At 39.5% G+C, this 23,306-nt stretch overlaps 1 protein-coding gene across 1 annotated transcript; it reads left to right on the top strand.

Moving 5' to 3' along the window:
* The first annotated feature begins 2,815 nt into the window (after positions 1–2,815).
* DEPDC7 (DEP domain containing 7) lies at positions 2,816–22,428 on the top strand. Its single transcript, XM_059069875.2, has 9 exons — positions 2,816–3,174; positions 13,825–14,215; positions 15,828–15,955; positions 16,764–16,953; positions 19,858–20,069; positions 21,162–21,304; positions 21,481–21,606; positions 21,708–21,786; positions 22,107–22,428. Exons 1-9 carry the CDS (start codon positions 3,102–3,104, stop codon positions 22,298–22,300), a joined length of 1,536 nt encoding a protein of 511 aa, XP_058925858.1. The 5' UTR covers positions 2,816–3,101; the 3' UTR covers positions 22,301–22,428.
* Positions 22,429–23,306: the final 878 nt, after the last annotated feature.

Raw genomic sequence — 23,306 nt, 5'->3', positions numbered from 1 at the left:
GTTTGTTTGGGGGTGATTTTTTTTTTTTTTTGTGTGTGTGTGTGTGTGTGTGTGTGTGTGTGTGTGTGTGTGTATGAAGGATTGCACCAGAACAGTTCTGTTTCCTGCCTCTTAACTGGCTTAGACAAGTTAGACCAAGCGAAGTTTTCCCATATGCTAAACATAATATTGACTTGACACACTTGTTTGAGAAATAATCAATAAAGATGATTTTAAAGCACTCTGTTAAGAAAAAAAAACTGTGCAAAAATTACCTAGTTGCATGCTGTTTTATAGTAGTTTTATAGAACAGAAAGAAAGAGGCTGCAGGCTGTGCAGCAGTGCACTAGATTCATCCAGAAAGGGATGGATGAAATTTCCTTTCATGTCATAAACTGATTGTGACACTTCTAGATATGAAAGAGATTTTTAATGTTTTTTTAACTAGAGGCCCTTAAACATTAAATTTGGGGAATTCCCTGGTGGTCCAGTGGTTAGGACTCCATGCTTTCACTGCTGAGGGCATGGGTTCAATATCTGGTCGAGGAACTAAGATCCTGCAAGCCCCATGGCATGGCCAAAACAAAAACAAACAAACAACAACAAAATTAAATTTTTAAAAACATGAAGCTGATATTTTTAAAAGCTCTGTATTTTAATGAGGATAATCATTACTATATAAGACATCTACCATGTACCCAACACGACAGATACTGAAAGAAATCTGAGAGGTTAAGATATTCTCCCTGCCCTGAACAGTTTTCCAACTTTGCTAGGCAATCAAGACGTGTGTGCTGAAATAATTAGGTAGTATCAGTACGATGGGGCCATAAAACAGTAATGTATTTGATAAATGTCATGGGTCTGTAGGGAAGGAATATATCAGTGTAATCTGGAAAAATCTGTCCAGCAAAGAAGGTGGGATTTGAATTAGGCCTCCAAGATACATTGAATGAGGACAAGTAAAAGAGAGCAATTCACCAGGTAAGATAGACAAAGATAGCACAAGCTGGTAAAAATTCTTTGAAATGCTATATAAATCATCAAAATAGTCACTGAAGTCACCTGCCTTTTTCAAAAGACCCAATATTAGTGTTTGTCAAGATTTGTTTTCAGAAATAAGATGAGCTCCCCCCACACCCGCAAGTAGTGAGGATGGACTTGTGTGTTCATTCAGTTACACGGCATGGGGTAGACTAAAGTTTATTGGTCTACTGAGTACCTGAAACCCGTCCTAAATTGTATCTTATCTCTGAGATACAGTAGTCAACTGAGTAGTCAACTGTGAAATGAAAAAGGAAAATTCCTTGAACAGAGGTGCGGTTGGGTTTTACTACCACCAGGGGGAGAGAGCGCATTAAAAAAAGGACAATCCTGGCAACCGTTTCTAAATCTTAGGAGCAGCAATGGCCCACGTCTAACCCACTAAACTGGGGTCCCTAGGGTCGCAATTTCTTGGTATGTGCTCTTTGAAATAACCACGTTTGTATTCTTCTTAGCATTTTGAAGCAACTACGTGTAGGAGCTTCCTCCAATAAGCTAAGTAATGAACTCCCATTTAAAAACCATTCTAAGGCTTCCCCCGTGGCACAGTGGTTAAGAATCCGCTTGCCAATGCAGGAGACCAGGTTCGAGCCCTGGTCCAGGAAGATCCCACATGCCATGGAGCAACTAAGCTCATGTGCCACAGCTACTGAGCCTGCGCGCCACAATTACTGAGCCTGCGCGCCACAACTATAGAAGCCCACACGCCTAGAGCCCGTGCTCCACAACAAGAGAAGCCACCGCAATTCGAAGCCTGCGCACCGTAACAAAGCGTAATCCCCGCTCACCACAACTAGAGAAAGCCCACGTGGAGCAATAAACACCCATTGCAGCCAAAAGTAAAATAAATAAATTTTTTTAAAAAAGACATTCTGAGGCTTCCCTGGTGGCGCAGTGGTTGAGAGTCCGCCTGCCGATGCAGGGGACACGGGTTCGTGCCCTGGTCCGGGAAGATCCCACATGCCGCGGAGCGGCTGGGCCCGTGAGCCATGGCCGCTGAACCTGCGCGTCTGGAGCCTGTGCTCCGCAACGGGAGAGGCCACAGCAGTGAGAGGCTCGCATACCGGAAAAAAAAAAAAAAGACATTCTGGTTTATAACCTGAACACGCAGGCATCCTCCTTCTAAGAAGACATTTATTATATGTACCAAAGGCTTAACATGATTGCAAAATCCCCAAATTTGAAAAAAAAAGGGGGGGGAGGGTTAAGTATCTGGCAATTGAATTATCGGTCTCTTACACCACTCATCTTTTCAGAGGTACCCCAGGACTGGATCCCTGGATTCCCTGTTTTCAACTTCCCCTTAACAGCCCCCTTCCCTTCTTTCCTAACTCTGTCCCTACCCACCTGACCCAGAGTTACTTTGGAGACAGCACCGATTTCCTTGGCAGCCAGCCCCAAGGCCAGCCAGCTGCCCTCCTGACTGTGACCTCTAAACATTGCTCTCCTGAAACAGATAAAGATTTGTTCTTTACAGGTGGGGATGTGTGAAAAACTCGAGGAACTTATCACCGTGACATAATTTCAAGCACTTATGTTCCAGACCCAACAACTAAAATATATGAATTGGTTCGTGTAATCTTCATTAAAAATATTCCGCGAGGCGGATACTAATACTGCCCTCGCGTCACAGGTGAGGACACAGAAGCCCAAGACAGTTAAACAGCTGGCCGAGCCCCACAGCTAATCCACGGCGGGACGCGCTTTGCACCCAGCTGGTCTGAGCCTGCCGCGCACATACCTCTGACTGCGCCTGGGCTGTGCCGACGGCGGGGGCGGGATGCGGGCCGCGTGCGGCCGGCGCGGACTCGCAGGGCGCAGCACCCCGAAATACTTCCCACCTGGCTTCCTCGAGGGCGGGGTCCGCATCGTTTCCTCGCCCTTGGGGCCTCAGGTTACAGTCGGCCCCAGCCTGCACGTGACCGGCGGCGTGCGGCGCGAAGCGGCCGATCACTGGGCGGGGACGGGGCCTGGCGGGAGCCCCGCCCCATCCCGGGCCAGTTAACTGGCGGCCGCTGTGCTGGCGCCCACTTCGCTGTGCGGCGGTCTGGGGCGGTGGTGTCCGCGCTGCTGCGGCCATGGCCACGGTGCGGGAGAAGGCGGCGGCGCTCAACCTGTCGGCTCTCCAGAGTCCCGCGCAGAGGCCTCCCGGTAGGTGCTGAGGACCCGGTCCGGGGACGCTGGGGGTCACGGGGTGGGCGGGGGCGCAGGCTGAGGTTCTCGCGCGGGCGGTGGATCCCGCCAGGTACAGCCAGGTCCGCGGCCGCCTCCGCGAGCTCCGCACAGCTGTGGCCGCTCGGGCCGGCGCCCCCGCCGGTGAGCTGCTGTGCCGGACCCTGGTGCCCTCGCAGCCAGCTTTCTCCTAAGTTACCTGGACTTCAACTTCACCGCGCGCTAGTCTGTGCGCCAGCTGCGTGCCGGGCGCTTGCAGTAGGTCTCCAGACGTGCTCCACATCACTACTGGTTACTGTGTCAGCCACAAACTTTGACTTCCACAATATGGCCAGGGGCCCAGTGCCTCTGTTGCCCAGTTTGTTGGCCAGACTCTTCCTGGGAGTGGTGAGAGGTTTCTGTTATACTAAGTTCTACTGGCAGGAACTTGGCATAAAAGGTGTTTATTAGTTACACTTTCTGGATAAACAGTATTTCAATGAATAGAAGGTTTTGATTTTCCTTTTCAATGGTTGCAGGAGATAAGGAGAGACACTGGTGAATTTTGCCAGCTTAATCATGTCCTGGGGGGCAGGTTACTTAGGATGTTAGTATGCTAACATCTTGGTTTCTTTAAATGTCCAAACAATTGAACGGAATCCGATGATTGGTTCTAAAGTTACGATTTTAGCATACCCTACGTCTCAGTTAATAGAGTTAAGGGGTACAGATAATACTTGGCTTTTTTGTTTTCCTTTTAGAGAAGTTACAACTTTCCCCCCTTTCTGTAGCTACAATGTGGGTTGCTGTAGGAATTAGTTCCCTTATTATTAAGCCTTTCATTTGTAAAAGCAAACCAGTGAAACTGTGACTCCTTCCTCAAGGTGACAGTGGTCAGTGGATTGACATAGGACAAATTGGGTGCATCTCAGTGACCCCAGTTTTCTGTTTAACTTACAATTAGTAATGCTCCTTTTAATCTTCAAAATGCTATTGATAAATTGTGATAGAGAACCACTTTTCATTTGTACTTTTCTAAGAACGATCTTAACATCAATCTTACTCTCCAATTAAAAGGATTCAAATAAGCACATGATGGCTACATTCAGAATTTCTCCAGAGTTTACAGTGTGAAGAGAAGGGAAATACTTCATCGTTTAGGAATATAAAATCAAATAATATTGGAAACAGTCTTGAGAAGTTTTTAGGCTTACTTTCTGAGTGAAAGAAATTGCCAAATTTTACGTGATTAAAAGTCCTGTCTTCTCTAACAGCTGAAATACCTGTTCTGAGCTTTGGTCATTAGTGAACAGGTTCTTCGTATAAGGGAATATGTATTCAAAATTAAGTAGATGACTCTGAGGGAAGAGTTGAAGTGCTGGTTATCGAATTTGAACCCAAGGAAAGGACCCCTGTCTTCTGCACACCAGGTGTAGCGGGCAGAGAAGGGCCCATTGCGTTTTCTCATCTGTTTTGGTTGCTACAGTTGGAACCCTACCTGTTATCCTATGTTCATCCCCCTTCCTACTCTTTAGTTGCCTTGTCACAGTCCTAGCCAGCATGGTAATGGGAGCCTGTGTTCTTGGTTCCCTGCCATTCTCTTTCTGTGTCCTCTGGCAAGCAGCTTTGTAATTTTGTTTCTCTACCTATTAGTAATTCCATAGTTTAAAGGGGCTGTAACAACCAGGGACCTGATTTATGTAGAAGAAATAAAGTCTGTATGCTAACCTTTAGTAAGTAGTTTGAAGAAATTTGTCTTTTAATATAGACAAGCAAGAAAGTGGTATGTTATCCTGTTATCCCTTTATACTGTAACCTAATTCTTTGAATTCACCTGGTATCACTTTTCCAGGGAGCTCAAAGTACTTCCCATATGCTATCTCATTAATCTGTATGAATTAAAGCAGGGGCCAGTGCCTACTTTTGTTAATAGTTCTCTAAACATATTCTAAAATTGTTCTTTATTTATTTTACATAGTTTACCTGCAGCCTTCTTTTCAGAGGCAATGTCAGTCTTCAGCATGACATCTCTAATGCTGTGTAAGAGGAAAACAAACTTTGGATTACCAAAACCAATATGCAGTAAAAGTGTTGCAGTATTGATATTGGGGTATAGGAAGTTTTCCCCACTCAGTTACATCTGCCTAGTGTTTTTTTTTTTTTTTCTCTCGCATTGCGGAGCACAGGCTCCGGACGCACAGGCCCAGCAGCTATGGCTCATGGGCCCAGCCGCTCCACGGCACGCGGGATCCTCCAGACCGGGGCACGAACCCGTGTCCCCTGCATCAGCAGGCGGACTCCCAACCACTGCGCCATCAGGGAAGCCCTACATCTGCCTCGTTTTAACACTCAAAGCAGAGCTCTCTACATTTATCTATTTTCATGAAATTTTGGTTAATTTCCAATAAATGTAGTCCTCCTTTGTCTTAACAATTCTGTGAGTAATGTTTTAAAACCTTCTGAAAAAAAATTCTTAAGTAAAATTCTCTCAAATCCTAAATGATTTAGGATTTTATATACTTGTTATCTTCTGATGAGGAGTTAAATCTTCTGGCATGTGTCACATTTGTCTTCTCACCTGCTAGTGGTCTTTATTTGACTGACTACTCTTCAGAGCTTGACATCATCATCCAAGTGGTATGAATAGGTAAAGGGTAAACTCTTTAAGGGTGGGGACTGTCTTCTTAGTTCAAAGAAAGGAAGAGGAAGAAAGAGACCTTCCTTTTTTTTTCCTTTACTTTTTAAATAAACTTAAACATTTTTAGAATATATTTAGATTTACAAAAAGTCACTAAGTTAGTGCTCAGAGATCCCATATGCCCTTCACTCAGTTTCCCTTATGATTAACATCTTACATTAGTGTAATACATTTGTCACAATTAGTGAACCGATATTGATAGTCCATACTTTTACTCAGGTTTCCTTAGTTTTTGCCTAATATCCTTCTTCTGTTCCAGGGTCCCATCCAGGATATTACATTACAGTGAATCCACATGTCCTTTGGCTCTTCTAGATTGAGACAATTTCCCCTTTCGCTTTTATACATCTGTTAATTGCTGGATACATGCCAGCCACTTTACATATATATCTCAGATGACCTTCACAATAACTGAGAGAAGTGGAATTAAACTCTGTTTTGCACCAGAAAAGTTGGGCAGTTTGCCCAAGATTGCATTATTAGTAATGATGGAGCCAAGAATAGAGAACCAAGTTCTCTGGGACTCCAGAACCCACGCTCTTGTCTTTTTCTATTCACAGAACCTAGCACTGTGCCTGCTGCATTAACACAAGTTTCCATGTCTAAACAGTATTCAATTAACCTAGGGTTTCTGAACCTCGGCGCTGCTGACATTTTCTTTGTTGTTGCGGGAGCTGCCCTGTCACTGTAGAATGTTAAGCAGTGTCCCTGGCCCCTCTACCCACTAAACATCAGTAGCATTTCTCCCTCCTCAGCTTATAACAACCAAAAATGGCTCCAGACATTGCCAAATGTCGGAGGGGAGTAAAATCACCCACTAAGAACCACTGTTAACCCTTCTTTAAAATATTTTAATAGTTGGCAATAATCTACAACTAACAAGTATTGAATAATTTGAACCTCTGTGAAGTATAAGGAAATTTGAATGAAATAAGGCACTAGTTCACTGTTTCTTTAAGTTTTGTGCAAAACTGCCTAACATGAGCTATCTGAATTATTCTGTGTGTGTTGGGGGCGGGGGCAGTGTAATGTCCAAAAATGAAAATAAAATTGTTACGTATTTATTTAGAAGTAGCATGTATTAGTAACTCTTGTGTGTATGTTTACCTTACAGTGGGATCCAGTTTTATAATGTGTCTGTTGATCTTCTAAGGAGTTGATATAATCTCACTGATTGAAATGATTATAGAATTGTTTTCATCCTTAAATTGGTTTTCACAGCAGGGCCATAGTTGATGCTGACTGCACAGATCATGGTTGATGTTGATTATACCCTTGTGACTTAATGAGTAAATGTAATTTCTTGGCCTATCTGCCTTATGACTTGATTTTTTTTTTTTTTTTTTTTTTTTTTTGTGATACGCGGGCCTCTCACTGTTGTGGCCTCTCCCATTGCGGAGCACAGGCTCCGGACGCGCAGGCTCAACGGCCATGGCTCACGGGCCCAGCCGCTCCGCGGCATGTGGGATCCTCCCAGACCGGGGCACGAACCCGTGTCCCCTGCATCGGCAGGCGGACTCTCAACCACTGCGCCACCAGGGAAGCCCCCTTATGACTTGATTTTTAAGGAATTATTATTATAATAACTTGATTATTTAGTGTACCTTTTTAGAAGTAAAGGTGATTATTAGTAGTATTATAAATACACATAAGTTCAATATTAAAAGTTGAACTTTTTTATGACTGGCAACCTTTTTTGGGTAGATTTCAAATATATGCAAAGGATGGGTCTTTGCTTTTGAAAAATAGCTATTGTTTTCACACAGATAAAGATGAGCCTGCTTGAAAACTGAGTGTTAACTAGCCTAGATTTATATAGTGCTCAAGAGCATGTGTAGTATGTTATAGATCTAGTTTAAAACAGTTTCTGAGCCTCTTGATAGCTTCTCAAAGCTTTTTATCCGACAGGTCAAATTTGTTCCTATGCTTCATTTCTTACATATTTTGTTTGGTGTTCAATGACCATGTTTAAATGGAGAGAGATATAATTTTAGTCTCTGAAGTCCTACAATCAGCAGTTTAGACCTGAAACATACCTTAAACATAGTGTTTAATTCTTGTCTCAGTAAATGAAGAAAACAAATTTTAAAAGTTAAGTCTGTTATTCAGGGTTATTGCAGCTGGTCTCTAGACTTTGATCATTAGGTCATGATGCTTTTAGAACATGCTTAACCAAATGTAAACAAAGAAGCATCAAGATGTAGATAGCGATGAATTTTAAAGAATTGTCAAGCTCATATGCAAGTGAAGTTTGAGGACAAGCTGAAGCTTAAATTCTGATTGCTAGACTTACAAAACATTCATTGTATACTTCGGGTCTCTCGAATCCTGTTTAGAAGTCACAATAATTCATCTTACTGGGCCATGGTCAGCGATACCAATGTTCATTTCAGCTCTTAGATGATGATAAATAAGAAGTTTCAGACCAGCATGTGGGGGATCTGTGTTCAACTGGTGAAGTCAGCATTAAAAAAACAGGTTATCCTGGTGTGGGTTTTGGCACATTTACTCGTCAAGTCCAGGGTAGATTGTGTATTAAAATACCTGTATGAACATGAGTTAGTTCGAGTCTGTGGGTGGTGATGCGTAAGGGGAAATATCCCAGGATATTTGCAACCAGGATGCAATGGTTGGGAATTAATGGTCAGTGAGAACAGAGAGGGGACCTGAAAGGGCTGAATTGTATTATGCCTGGAGAACTCTGGAAACATTGTATGGCTCACAGGTGCCTACTATCCTGCTCTAACCTGTTCTTTAATCTTTTATACTGTGTTATTCAACCTGCAAGACTTTCTGATTTTCCATATTTAAACAGCAAGTTAATATGGGGAAATATATTCTTTATTTCTTAATTCCCCTGTGAAGATTAGCCTTTTTCACTCACCCCCATCAGTTGTCTTATTGATCTCAAATTAATAAGTGAGTCAGCCTTATCTTTTAGGGGTTTTATGCTAACTTACTTGTAGCTCAACTGTTATGATTTATGTGTTTCATCTTTAGTATTATTACTAGCCCAGAAGTCTGTTTTGTTGGTACTTAATAGGCAATCTGAGCTCTACAAGTTTGAACCTTGCTTATTTTCCTTTCCTGTGTACTACGGATAGTATATATCATAGAATTTATGATAACTATCTTATTTTAGGAGTAATGACTACTAAGTGTTTTTAAATAGCTTGGTTAAGGATTCAAAAATCTTGAAGTTGTTTTTTTGTTTCTTTAATCTCATTGGCTCACTTAAAGCTCTTTCAGTTAATCCAAGTATTCAATGAAAGATTAATGCTAAAACTATCGGCTAACTTTTTTTTTTTTTTACAAAGCTTTTAAAAAAAATTATTTAATTTATTTATTTTTGGCTGCACTGTGTTCGTGGCTTCGTGTGGGCTTTTTCTAGTTGCAGCGAGCAGGGGCTACTCTTCGTTGCAGTGCGCGGGCTTCTCATTGCGGTGGCTTCTCTTGTCGTGGAGCATGGGCTCTAGGCACAAGGGCTTCAGTAGTTGTGGTGCATGGGCTTAGTTGCTCCGCGGCATGTGGGACCTTCCCGGACCAGGGCTCGAACCCATGTCTTCTGCATTGGAAGGGGGATTCTTAACTACTGCACCACCAGGGAAGCCCTGCTGACTTACTTTCAATATATTTAAGTACTAAGAAAAGCTAGTATATATTTACTACCTGTAAAACTGAGGGTAAGTTTGTTTAATTCACTAAGCCTCAATTTCTTCAAAATAGGATTATTAATAACTATTTTAGAGAATTTTATCAGGATTAAATGAGTGAAGGCAGAGATTGTCATATTGTAAGTCCTCAAATGTTAGCTACTATTAATAATATAATGAAGATTTGAAAAAAGACTAAAGAACAGACATTAAGTTCATTTAAATCTCAGCTATAATCTCTGGTGTGTTAGGAAGTTAAGAATATTAAGTGCTAATCCTCCTTTTATTTAGTCATAGTGGCTGGAAACAGTACAGCTACTCCAAGTTCTGGATACCAGGGGAATGACCTGGACATATTTTGAGATTCCATCCAGTGCATGATTCTGGCTCTACTCAGTAGAGACTAAATACAGTACCAGTAGTAAGTCTAGTTTCAGCCTGATTTATCTAGTTGAGTCTCCATAATTCAGTTCTTAAAACTGCTTACATAGGGCTTCCCTGGTGGCGCAGTGGTTGAGAATCTGCCTGCTGATGCAGGAGACACAGGTTCGTGCCCCGGTCCGGGAAGATCCCACATGCCGCGGAGCAACAAAGCCCGTGAGCCATGGCCGCTAGGCCTGCGCGTCCGGAGCCTGTGCTCCGCAACAGGAGAGGCCACAACAGTGAGAGGCCCGCATACCGCAAAAAAAAAAAAAAAAAACTGCTTACATATTTGGAAAACTAGCATCAATTACTTCCTTCTTTGTTTAGTAATGAATTATGAAGTATCTGACATTTTAAAATATAATTTTGATAATTAAAAACAATCTTGCTGGGACTTCCCTGGTAATGCAGTGGTTAAGAATCCACCTGCCAGCAGAAGAACTAAACAGACATTTCTCCAAAGAAGATATACAGATTGCCAACAAACACATGAAAGAATGCTCAACATCATTAATCATTAGAGAAATGCAAATCAAAACTACAATGAGATATCATCTCACACCGGTCAGAATGGCCATCATCAAAAACTATAGAAACAATTAATGCTGGAGAGGGCATGGAGAAAAGGGAACCCTCTTGCACTGTTGGTGGGAATGTAAATTGGTACAGCCACTATGGAGAACTTAAAAAACTACAAATAGAACAACCATAAGACCCTGCAATCCCACTACTGGACATATACCCTGAGAAAACCATAATTCAAGAAGAGTCATGTACCAAAATGTTCATTGCAGCTCTGTTTACAATACCCAGGACATGGAAGCAACCTAAGTGTCCCTCAACAGATGAATGGATAAAGAAGATGTGGCACATATATACAATGGAATATTACTCAGCCATAAAAAGAAATGAAACTGAGTTATTTGTAATGAGGTGGATAGACCTGGAGTCTGTCATACAGAGTGAAGTAAGTCAGAAGGAGAAAAACAAATACCATATGCTAACACATATTTATGGAATCTAAGAAAAAAAATGTCATGAAGAGATTAGTGGTAGGATGGGAATAAAACACAGACCTACTAGAGCATGGCCTTGAGGATATGGGGGGGGGGAAGGGTAAGCTGTGATGAAGTGAGAGAGTGTTATGGACATATATACACTACCAAATGTAAATTAGATAGCTAGTGGGAGGCAGCCGCATGGCACAAGGAGATCAGGTAGGTGCTTTGTGACCACCTAGAGGGGTGGGATAAGCAGGGTGGGAGGGGGGGTGACGCAAGAGGGAAGAGATATGGGAACATATGTATATGTATAACTGATTCACTTTGTTGTAAAGCAGAAACTCACACACCATTGTAAAACAGTTATACTCCAATAAAGATGTTAAAAAAAAAAAAAAAAAAAGAATCCACCTGCCAATGCAGGGGACACAGGTTCGAGCCCTGGTCCGGGAAGATCCCACATGCCACGGAGCAACTAAGCCCGTGTGCCACAACTACTGAGGTTGTGCTCTAGAGCTCATGAGGCACAACTGCTGAACCCATGTGTCACGAGTGCTGAAGCCGGCACGCATATAGCCCGTGCCCTGCAACAAGAGAAGCCACCTCAGTAAGCCCACACACCGCAATGAAGAGTAGCCCCTGCTCGCCACAACTAGAGAAAGCCCATGCGCAGTGACGAAGACCCACTGCAGCCAAAAATAAAAATTAATTAAGTAATTAATTAAAAAACCCTACAATCTTGCTGATTATTATTATTATTTTTTTTTGCGGTATGCGGGCCTCTCACTGTTGTGGCCTCTCCCGTTGTGGAGCACAGGCTCCGGACGCACAGGCCTAGCGGCCATGGCTCACGGGCTTAGTTGCTCCGCAGCATGTGGGATCTTCCCGGACCAGGGCACGAACCCGTGTCTCCTGCATCGGCAGGCGGATTCTCAACCACTGCGCCACCAGGGAAGCCCTTGATGATTATTTTAAACTAACATCATAATAACGGATAGATAGTAAAATTACCTATCTAGTTTTGGTATTGGAAATATACAAACAAACAATAAAGGGTTTTCTGTGTTTGTGTGCATGTTAGTAATTTTTATGGTAGCTACAAAATTACACTATAGGTGAATACACTGTGGTTCACTACACTCCCTATATTTATTGCAGCACAAAAAGATGAATTTCAAATGACCCACTTAAAATTTATGACTCTAGTGCATAGAGTGGAGTTGTTTTTTTTTTCTCAGCCACGCCGCATGGCTTGCAGGATCTTAGTTCCCCAGCCAGGGATGGAAACCGGGCCCCTGGCAGTGGAAGCAGGAGTGCTAACCACTGGACCACCAGGGAATTCCCAAGTGGAGTTTTAATGTGCTTCAGAAACTTTGCTTTCATCTTACATATTTATTTTATCTAAAAAAACAGGAAGGTAATTTCAAGTAGGAGTTTCTTTCATTATAAGTCTCCTTATTCCTTATTGTTGTACAGTTGCATATTATTTTCCTTCTTAGACTACCTTAAGGGATGTAATCAGTCTTCAACTTCTCTGCCAAAATTTCTTGAAAATAAAGTAGTTATATACTTAACAAAAATGGGGGCTTAAAAATGAGAACAACTGAATATTCAGAGGGTCATTAAAAGGTATAACACATAAAAAGGCATACTATGTGTTTACATAAAAAGAGAGCAAGCCAGCTAGCCACCAGGCTGACGATTCGCTAGACTTAGTTCCATCAGCTTACTAAAACTTAAGGTCCATTTTCTTTTAATTGTTTCTCCTTTTCTTCTTTGTAGTTATGCCAAATATCAATTTATTAAAATGAGGAAAAATGTGATGGATCTTTGAAAGCACGTTTTCTAAAACCTTACTTTATTTCTGTGCTTTTCCTATCTTTGCAATAGGCTATAAGCTCCTATTGAACAGGAACCAAACTGTTAGTTTATCCTGTTTAACAAAGCACTTAACTCATGAGTCTGCATAATAAGAAGCTTTAAAAAAAATTAGTTTATTCCAACAAGCATCGTGTGCGTATGTATATCTATAACTATACATCCGTCTATCTGTATGTCTGCCTTATCTGACTGATAAATGCTTTGAAATCGTATAGACCATGAACCAAATCCCAGTACCACCTCTTGCAATATAATGTCTGGAAGTTACACTTAACCTCTGTGAATCTGTTTTCCATCTCTCAAATAGAGGTGATGTCTGCTTCATAGGGTTGCTGTTGAAGATTAGAGCATTTATATAAGGCATTTAATAGAGTTCTTGTACATAATTGGTAACTGCCACAAGGTGCTGCTCGATCTGCATCCCCCACTCCAAACCACACTGTCACTCCTCTCTGATCTCACTTCCTACTGTTCTTTCCCTTGGTCACCTACTCAGGTCCTGGTGGCTTCCTTCCTGTTCTCATAGCGGAATACACCCCCTCCTCAGGGCGTTTGCTCTTTCTGTTCTCTCTGTTCTTTCCCCAGATAACTGCACAGCTTGCCCACAGGTTTTAAGCAGACTCCTGCTCAGAGATCACCATGTCAAAGAGGTCTTTTCTGACCTCCCATCTAAAACAGCATTCTCTTTCTTACCTGGCTTTATTTTTCTTCTTGGCACTGATCTAACATATACATAATGTCTGTATCTTCCCACAAAGAATAAGTCTGTAAGAACAGGGACTTTATTTTGCCCACTCTTGTATCCTAGCACATAGAACAGTGTTTAGCATATAGTAGGCACTACATTTTTTAATGAGTTGCTACAAATAATTTCATATTTCAATAACAAGCTGCCCTCATAATTGTTTCTTATTAATAACTGGAGATTTGCTTAAGGATTGCTTAGCCTTTATTACAAATGAGTGAGGTGACTCTGTGATTCTTCCCATTCCAGGTTTCAGTGTAGCCCAGAAGCCATTTGGAGCCACATACGTATGGAGCAGCATTATAAACACTCTTCAAACACAAGTGGAGGTGAAAAAACGAAGGCATCGTTTAAAAAGACACAATGACTGTTTTGTTGGTTCGGAAGCTGTGGATGTCATTTTTTCTCATCTAATTCAGAATAAATACTTTGGTGATGTAGATATTCCTCGGGCCAAAGTGGTGAGAGTGTGTCAAGCACTTATGGACTACAAAGTATTTGAAGCAGTTCCGACCAAAGTCTTTGGAAAAGACAAAAAACCTACATTTGAAGATAGTAGTTGCAGCCTTTATAGATTCACAACGATACCTAACCAAGACGGTCAATTAGGCAAAGAGAACAAACTGTTTTCACCTTCCAGGTTAGTCTGTGTTAGATTTTCATTTAATATTGGCAGGGGGAGGTGCCTCTTTAGTGCAGTAGGTAGCGTGTCAGTCTCATAATATTGGCAGGGGGGATAGGATATTGGCAGGATTTTGTCTACTTTTTAATGAGATGCTGACTGTCTTTGTTCTTTTTGGAACAGTAAATTGGGCTAAAATCTGGTTCTGTGGGTAAATTTGATAAAGTAGAGCAAACTTTTGTTTATTTGGTATCTCCTAGAATTCTTGTTTGTTCATATGTTTAGCAGAAACCATCAGCAAACTTTGATTTTTCTGCTTCAGGTTACAATTACAGTATAAAAAATGTTAGAGAGTTTATACACAAAGTGGTATGAGAACAGGAGAGGTGAAGACAAGCAGGTGAGTTGTCACTAGAATCCAGAAAATAGCAGGTGTGAAATATGAAAGGAACCAGTATGCAGAAAGTTTCATAGGACATTTTAAGGAGTTTGCACGTGATCACACAGATGTTGGGGAGGCCACAGAAAGACGTTAAGCATGACGAGATTGTATTTTAGGCAGCTATATGGACAGCCTAATGGGGAGAGGAATCTTGCAATATTGTGGTCTACAGATGAGGGGGAAGTAGGCGGCAGTGGTGGAGAAGCAGGAATCATTTAAAGGGAGGCTGGGGGACAGAATTGTAGAACCCAGTGATTGAAATGGATGTAGGTGATAAGTGCATAGCTAACTTAGTTATTTGTCATGAGATAAAACTTTTCCCTTTTATTCCCCTCAGCCAAGCTTTGAAAAGGTGACCATGTAATTGAAGCTCTTACAATTCAGATCTGACCCAAAGTCAGAGTTTTAGTGTATTGACTTTCTAATATTTTTTTAAACTCTATATTTAAGACATGATAAAATTTACCTCTCTCTATATAGGAAGGAAGTAGGAGGATAAGGTAGGGCATAATCAGTACTTTCCAAATTAGGTCCACGTGCTTTATCTGGAACCTTTGGGAACAGATGCGTTTAGGAATTTGGAACTTTAGAGATTTTAGAAAGGTCATTATGTACATATATCATTTACTAGATAATACTCCGAGAGGGATCTGGGACAGCATCTGGTAATCAAACACATTAGTATTTCTGCAGTGAAAATATTCATACTAACTGGGATAGATAAAGGCTGTGATAGTCTCAGAACAGGTTTTGTCACTATATGAATTCTGAATACACTTTAAATTTTTCAAAGCTTTTTGGGTTTCAGAATTATGAATAAGAGAGTATAGTTCTGTATTTGAGCACTATCTCCCAGAGAATGCCCCGGAAAGAGAGATAACTAATAAAAACAGTGAACATAATGAAGTTTGACTGTGTTTGATTATGCTTTAAAATCGGCAACTAACATTTTAGTCATTGAATTACTTAAATCTAAATGCTCAAAGGAGAATTTATGTAGAGTGTGTATATTCAGGCTTAAGAAAGAAGGTGGGATGTTTTTGTATTGCATTCTATTCTTAGAATTTGTATTTGTTATGTTTTTGCTCTGAAATACATAAACTTTCTAGAAACTCTTAGCTCTCAAATTCAAAAATATTTCTGTAGGCCTACTAATAAACAGGAATTTATGAAATAAATTCATTTTAGGTATGCAGATGCCTTATTTAAGTCCTCTGATATCAAATCTGCAAGTTTAGAGGATCTGTGGGAAAATCTGAGTTTAAAGCCTGCTGAATCCCCTCACGTAAATATCTCTGCAAACTTGACTCCACAAGGTAAGCTAAAGATGATACAGGAAGAACTAGAAGACTAACTTCAAATAAAGTTATTTAAATTTTTTCAATCTTAACCTTTATTAGAATTTAGATATTCAAAGCATAAAGAAAGAGCACACTGTGTATTAAAGCTGTTTATATTAAGTTTTAACAGAGGTCTATTATCTTTAACAAATAGATCAGTGTTGCAATTCTGGAACACTGACTTTTGTCCTATCAGCTGGCAGAGATTCAAATCTGAAATGTTTTACACTCAGATTTTTAAAAATTTATTTGAAATCTGCTCTCAGATATATCTTTCCCTAAAATTTTATTAGGTTACATAAAAATTTGAGAATTATGTTAAAACATTAACAGGGTTATATGTTCTTCCTTGTCTGTGGCAATGGAATGTGGTTTAATGACTGATTCCCACCTTCCCTCCCCCATCCCACTTGTGGAAACCCTGAGCGGAATAATCTGCAGCCAATGGTTTCAAACCAGTTTTCAGATTGAATGAATCATTCTTTCTTCCAAGGTCCTTATTAACATGTTATATGACTTGATCTCTTATCAAGCCATATTGCTTTTTACAGTACAAAAATGAAAAGAATTCCTGTTGTCCAAAGTCTGTTCTCCTACACTTTAAACAAATCTTGAATTGTTTTACTTTGTTATAAGAAACTACTTCATAAAATTGACTCTCTTTCCTTCTTCTTTTTTTCTTTTGCCACAAGTTTATTAGCTTAGACCTGCCTAGGCAGATATTGTGGTGAGTGTGTAGTAACTATTAATCGTCACTTTTCCCCTTGTTATTTCCCCTGTGCAGTTATTAATGAAGTATGGCAAGAAGAAACAGTTGGGCGTCTGCTACAACTTATAGACCTTCCACTCCTTGACTCCCTCCTCAAACGGCAAGAGGTGGTACCTAAAGTTACCCAACCTAAGAGGCAGCCTGACTTGGTCAACAACAGGAACTCTCTGGATCGAGGGATTCTCAAGGCTTACAGTGAATCTCAGTATGTGGAAATACATATAATAATTTGAGTGTGTTTATAGGAAGATATTAGTTTTAAGATAACCTTTTGACTTCTTCTGTCCATACAATCAGATATGCTTTGTCAGTTGATATTATCAGTATTGGGAAAAATGAACAAAATTACCTTGGTCAAAATTAACGAGATTTAAATGTCATTATTTTTCATATTCATTTTTGTTTCACATATATCTCACTTGCACATCAAGTGAAGAAAATTATTATGTTCCATCTTTGTTAAAATGTAGGGCTGTCTGCTCTCTTAGAGCTGTCTGGTCTTCTTAGAGCTGGCTGGTCTTCAAAGGGACCTGGAACAAAATGAACATATTTGTCAAATTCTTAGACTCCTTTGACTATATATGCTTTCATAGTCTTCTAGAATGTGTATTAAATATGTGTTTTTTGAAATTGAGTTATTTGTAGTGAGGTGGATGGACCTAGAGTCTGTCATACAGAGTGCAGTAAGTCAGAAAGAGAAAAACAAACACCATACGCTAACACATATATATGGAATCTTAAAAAAAAAAAAGTTCTGATGAACCTAGGGGCAGGACAGGAATAAAGATGCAGATGTAGAGAATGGACTTGAGGACACAGGGAGGGGGAAGTTACGGTAAGCTGGGACAATGTGAGAGAGTGGCGTGGACATATATACAGTACCAAATGTAAAATAGATAGCTAGTGGGAAGCAGCTGCATTGCACAGGGAGATCAGCTTGGTGCTTTGTGACCACCTAGAGGCATGGGATAAGGAGGGTGGGAGGGAGATGCAAGAGGGAAGGGATATGGGGATGTATGTATACATATAGCTGATTCACTTTGTTATACCGCAGAAACTAACACACCATTGTAAAGCAATTATACTCCAATAAAGATGTTAAAAAAAGAATATATACTTATTCCATATGTATTATAAGTTAAGCATATATATATATATTTATTTGACTGCATCACCAACTTCCTGGTTGTTGTGATAAAAATCTATTTTTTTATTGAGTTTACTATACTTTTCATACATGAGTTCTCTTTTAAGAATTCTGCCATTATATTTAGTTTTACAACCATATTAAAAATAACAATTAAAAAAATAAGTATGATTTTAAATTAACTAGTTTTATTAAAGAAACATAATGAAAATAACTCTTGCTCTCACCTCTAACTACACTCTCCTGATTAAAAATTTGAAGGCTTTACTCCAGGTGCTAAGGGAATTATGATTTTATTTTTCCTTAAGGAGGAGTTCTATATTCCTTATAACCTTGAAACTCTTCCCCTAAGTAAAATTATTAAATGTTAATATCTTGTATTTAATAGTTTATTTAAGTTTTAGTGATTTTTGCCTTAGCAGATAGTGTTCCAGTAGTTAGGAAGATGCAAATGTTTGAAAGGAATACAACTTATATTTTTAGTACTTCGCCGTTTCTACATTCTAATGAATTATTAATAAACAGTTGAATGTCAAAAGGTAGCTTAAACCCTTATGTGAAAAAATTAATCCCAACATACTACTTACTGAACTCTATATAAAGAGGAAGCTTATTATTCTACAAGAATTTAAATTACGTTTCTACAATCTAAAGTAACGTGAAAAAAATTTATGATTACCTTAAATTTTAAGTACAGAATCAGAAATTGACCTTAAAGTTCATCTATCTACATCTTATGATGAAGCTGATGACCAGAATTAATTGTCCTGAGTCCACAGCAGTGGAGGACATGATTTTTTTTAAACTATATAAACAAATTGAACATTAAAAGTTAGTCATTCTGCAGATGAATGGATAAAGAAGATGTGGCACATATATACAATGGAATATTACTCAGTCATAAAAAGAAACAAAATTGAGTTATTTGTAGCGAGGTGGATGGACCTAGAGACTGCCATACAGAGTGAAGTAAGTCAGAAAGCGTAAAACAAATTGTATACTAACACATATATATGGAATCTAAAAAAAAAAAAGGTTCTGAAGAACCTAAGGGCAGGACAGGAATAAAGACACAGACGTAGAGAATGGACTTGAGGACACGGGGAGGGTGAAGGGTAAGCTGGGATGAAGTGAGAGAGTGGCATGGACATATATACACTACCAAATGTAAAATAGATAGCTAGTGGGAAGCAGCCACATAACATAGGGAGATCAGCTAGATCTTCCTGCTTTGTGTCCACCTAGAGGGGTGGGATAAGGAGGCTGGGAGGGTGACACAAGAGGGAGGAGATATGGGGATATATGTATAGGTATAGCTGATTCACTTTGTTTTACAGCAGAAACTAACACACCATTGTAAAGCAATTATACTCCAATAAAGATGTTAAAAAACAAAACCAAACAACTTAGTCATTCTGTTCCTTGAAATGCAGCAATTTTCTTAAGTTACCCAACTGGCATTTTATTAGAAATGGTAATTAATATTTAATTATTTTGAAACCGTACCTTATCTTCCTGTATTGTCTTCTGGCCAAAGTTAGAGATGATAGATCATACACAGAGCTTTGAAGTAAGCAATACTATATTAGAAAAATGCTGGTGTAGGAGTCAGATCTGGGATCTAGTCCTACCTGGGACCCTGAGCAAGCAACTTAAGCGTTTCTGGACCTTCATAGTAAATTTAAGGAGCAGAGTTTGAATTTTGATGTCTTTCTCAGGCCTATATTGTAGTGGATGGATTCTGTTTTCACTTAAAAAAACAACAAAAAAAGACCTATTAAACCCAACTTTTTTAATCTTTGATTCATGATCTAGCTATATATTAAAAAGAATTACACACCTCTTTATCTAGGTGTATAGAGATTTATTCTGGTAGGAAACTTGAAATAGCTAGTAAATTAGGTACTGAGTGTATGTTGGTTATCCTTTGCTTTTTAAAATAATAATTATTTTCTCCCATAGGGAAGATGAGTGGCTTTCTTCAGCAATTGACTGCTTGGAGTACCTTCCAGACCAGATGGTTGTAGACATAAGCAGAAACTTTCCTGAGCAACCAGATAGAATAGACTTAGTGAAAAAACTTCTGTTTGATGCCATTAGCAAATATTACAGTAGTAGGGAACCTCTGTTAAATCACCTATCTGATGTTCATAATGGAATTGCAGAACTCCTAGGTAAGTAAGATGTTACTGGATACAAGAATTTCTCTTTTGGAGGGAACAAGAAAAAGTTACTTGTCCTCAAAAGTAACCAAAATGGTACTACTTCAAGCTGAGAGTGGACCTGGATTAATCCATGGAAAGTGTGTTTTTTTCCAAAATTTCTAGGCCTCATTTGGAAAGAGGCTTTAATAAGCTCTGAAGTTATTCAGGGACTTCTGGTTGCTACAGGAGAATGCTGCTCTCATTCACTGGAAGCTTAATAAGCATAGAGTAGCAATTCTCTTTTTCAGAAAGTGTTATCAGCACTATCACCATTCCCCCTTCATTCTCTTCACAATGGCAGACACTCTGCTTTGTCTCTGTACCAGTGAGCCAGACTGTTCCGTATGGCTTGTTGAAAACGAGTTGCAGGTTTCAGAGAATCCTTTATTTTTCTCAGGTAGAGTTGGATACATCAGTACTGTATACATAGTGTACCCTCGAAATGTAGTGAATTATTGGAAAACATAGGCTGAGAATTTATTTACAAAGCCAAGTTAGATTTAACATCTTAAGATTTGTGTTATGACAAGGACTTAGGACTGGCCAATTTGAGTATAGGCTTTCTTTTTTTTTTTAAAAAAATTATTATTTATTTTTGGCGGTGTTGGGTCTTCGTTGCTGCGTGCGGGCTTTCTCTAGTTGCAGCGAGCGGGGGCTACTCTTCCTTGAGGTGCATGGGCTTCACATTGTGGTGGCTTCTCTTGTTGCAGAGCATGGGCTCTAGGCACGCGGGCTTCAGTAGTTGTGGCATGTGGGCTCAGTAGTTGTGGCGCACAGGTTTAGTTGCTCTGCGGCATGCGAGATCTTCCCGGACTAGGGATCGAACCTGTGTCCCTGCATTGGCAGGTGGATTCTTAACCACTGCGCCACCAGGGAAGTCCCAAGTATAGGCTTGCTTGATGGTATTGGTCATTCATTGTAATTCCTAGTTTTTTTGTTTTGCTTTTGAACATCGTTTTGGATAAGTTTACTGATTAGCGTAAGCTCTAACTTGAATTTTGTTCCCTTTGATATAGTCGTGTCTGGTCAAAATTAAAAGCATTTTTTTTCTTTTGGCTGAAGTGAATGGGAAGACTGAAATAGCATTAGAAGCTACCCAGCTCTTTCTAAAGCTTTTGGATTCCCAAAATAGAGAAGAATTTAGAAGACTACTGTATTTCATGGCTGTTGCAGCACATCCTTCTGAATTGAAATTACAGAAAGAAGTAAGTCTTTGTCTAAATGTTAATTGTTTTAAGTATCTGTAATATTTATAGGACATATCCATCATCAGCATCAATTATGCTGAAATGGATAACAGCTATTAATATTTAACATTCCCTTTTATATTACAATTCTTAAAAATATATACTGTTGGGTGTGTGTTGTTTTATTTTTATAGAGTGACAACCGAATGGTTGTGAAAAGGATATTCTCAAAAGCTATTGTTGACAATAAAAATTTATCCAAAGGCAAAACTGATCTTCTGGTACTCTTTTTAATGGATCATCAAAAAGATGTTTTTAAGGTAAAACTCTGAAAGTAGTTAAGTTGAACTTATATAATAGATCACTAGATTAAAATGCATTTGAATAATGTTCCATGTTCCTTCTTTTTATTTTTTTTAAGATTCCTGGAACTCTATATAAAATTGTCAGTGTTAAGCTCATGGACATTCAGAAGGGAAGAGATCCAAACAGAGACACAGGTAATCTGAGAAATACTACTTCCATGTCTCACAAGGATAAATTCCTGGTGTTTATTTGAAAGTGTTTTGCTGTAAGTAGTTGCACTTTAATTTCAACTAGACTCTAATCAATCTCCTCAGAGCTATCCAGACTTAGCCGAGAGCCTCCTTATGTCAAAAAGCAACTTGACAGGGTTAGAAAGTCAGCAGTGCTTAGCATCTTTACATGCATTTTACAAAATGGGGAAAAATATATATAAGTATAAAAGTGTTGCTTGATTTTTCTAGTTAAGTCTGAGGAATAGATTCATTAACTGAACTTTTTACTTTTAAACTTTAAGGATATATTTATTGCCAGAGAATTGATCAAAGTGATTATTCTGACCATACAAGGAAGACAACCAAGGATGAGCTAATGAATTTACTAAAAAATATTGATGAGGATTCAAAACTTTCTGCCAAAGAGAAGAAAAAATTGCTAGGTCAGTTCTATAAATGTCACCCAGACATCTTTATTGAGTATTTTGGGGACTGAGTGTTCCAGTGTCTGTATATAACTTGTGTATTTTAAGAAATAAATTATGTATACTAAAGATCCAATCACATTGTAATATTGGATGTTCTTCTAAATATGAAACTGTACTTAATAAAACTTTTTTGTATAACTTTTTGTGTCTGAAACTGAGTATTAGATGGTGTATTGCTGTTAAGTATTGACCTCTTTTAGGTGGGTTGATTTATAATTATTGTGCACAATACTTTATAGAACATCCTAGGAATTTAAATATGACATTGCAGTGTTTATATAAGAAAGTATTAAACAGTAAGGAAGTCTGTAATTACAAGTTAATAGGAGTATGGTTTGTACCTTGAAAGGTATACTTCTTAAAGATACAAGATAGAAACTTAGGCCATGCTACAGTGAATTTGTCAATTACCATAAACTGTAGACAAGTCAAAAATTGAACTGTCCTAATGCTTTTGAAAACTTCAACATCTTTTAAAGCTTATTGTGGAAAATTTCAAACATATATAAATATGGGGAGAACAGAATAATGAACTCTCATGTACTCATCATCCAGTTTCAACAGTTGTCAACCCATGGCCAATCTTGTTTAATCTGTGCTCCTATCTCAGCAAATTTCATATATCCTATCACTTCATCTATAAAATTTCAGTATGTATAGCTAAAAGATAAGGACATTAAAAACATAACCACAGGGACTTCCCTGGTGGCTCAGTAGTTAAGAATCGCCTGCTAATGCAGGGGACATGGGTTTGAGCCCTGGTCCAGGAAGATCCCACATGCTGCGGAGCAGCTAAGCCCATGCACCACAACTACTGAGCCTGCACTCTGAAGCCCGCAAGCCACAACTACTGAGCCTGTGCTCTAAAGCCCACGGGCCACAACTACTGAGCCCATGTGCCACAACTACTGAAGCCCACACGCATAGGGCCCGTGCTCCACAACAAGAGAAGCCACCACAATAAGAAGCCTGCGCACCGCAATGAAGAGTAGCCCCTGCTCGCTGCAACTAGAG

Source organism: Kogia breviceps, chromosome 7 (assembly GCF_026419965.1).
Source record: "Kogia breviceps isolate mKogBre1 chromosome 7, mKogBre1 haplotype 1, whole genome shotgun sequence".
In the NCBI taxonomy this organism is placed as follows: Eukaryota; Metazoa; Chordata; class Mammalia; order Artiodactyla; family Physeteridae; genus Kogia; species Kogia breviceps.
Note: the sequence above shows the minus strand (reverse complement) of the source record. Positions and strands in the feature narration are given on the sequence as shown.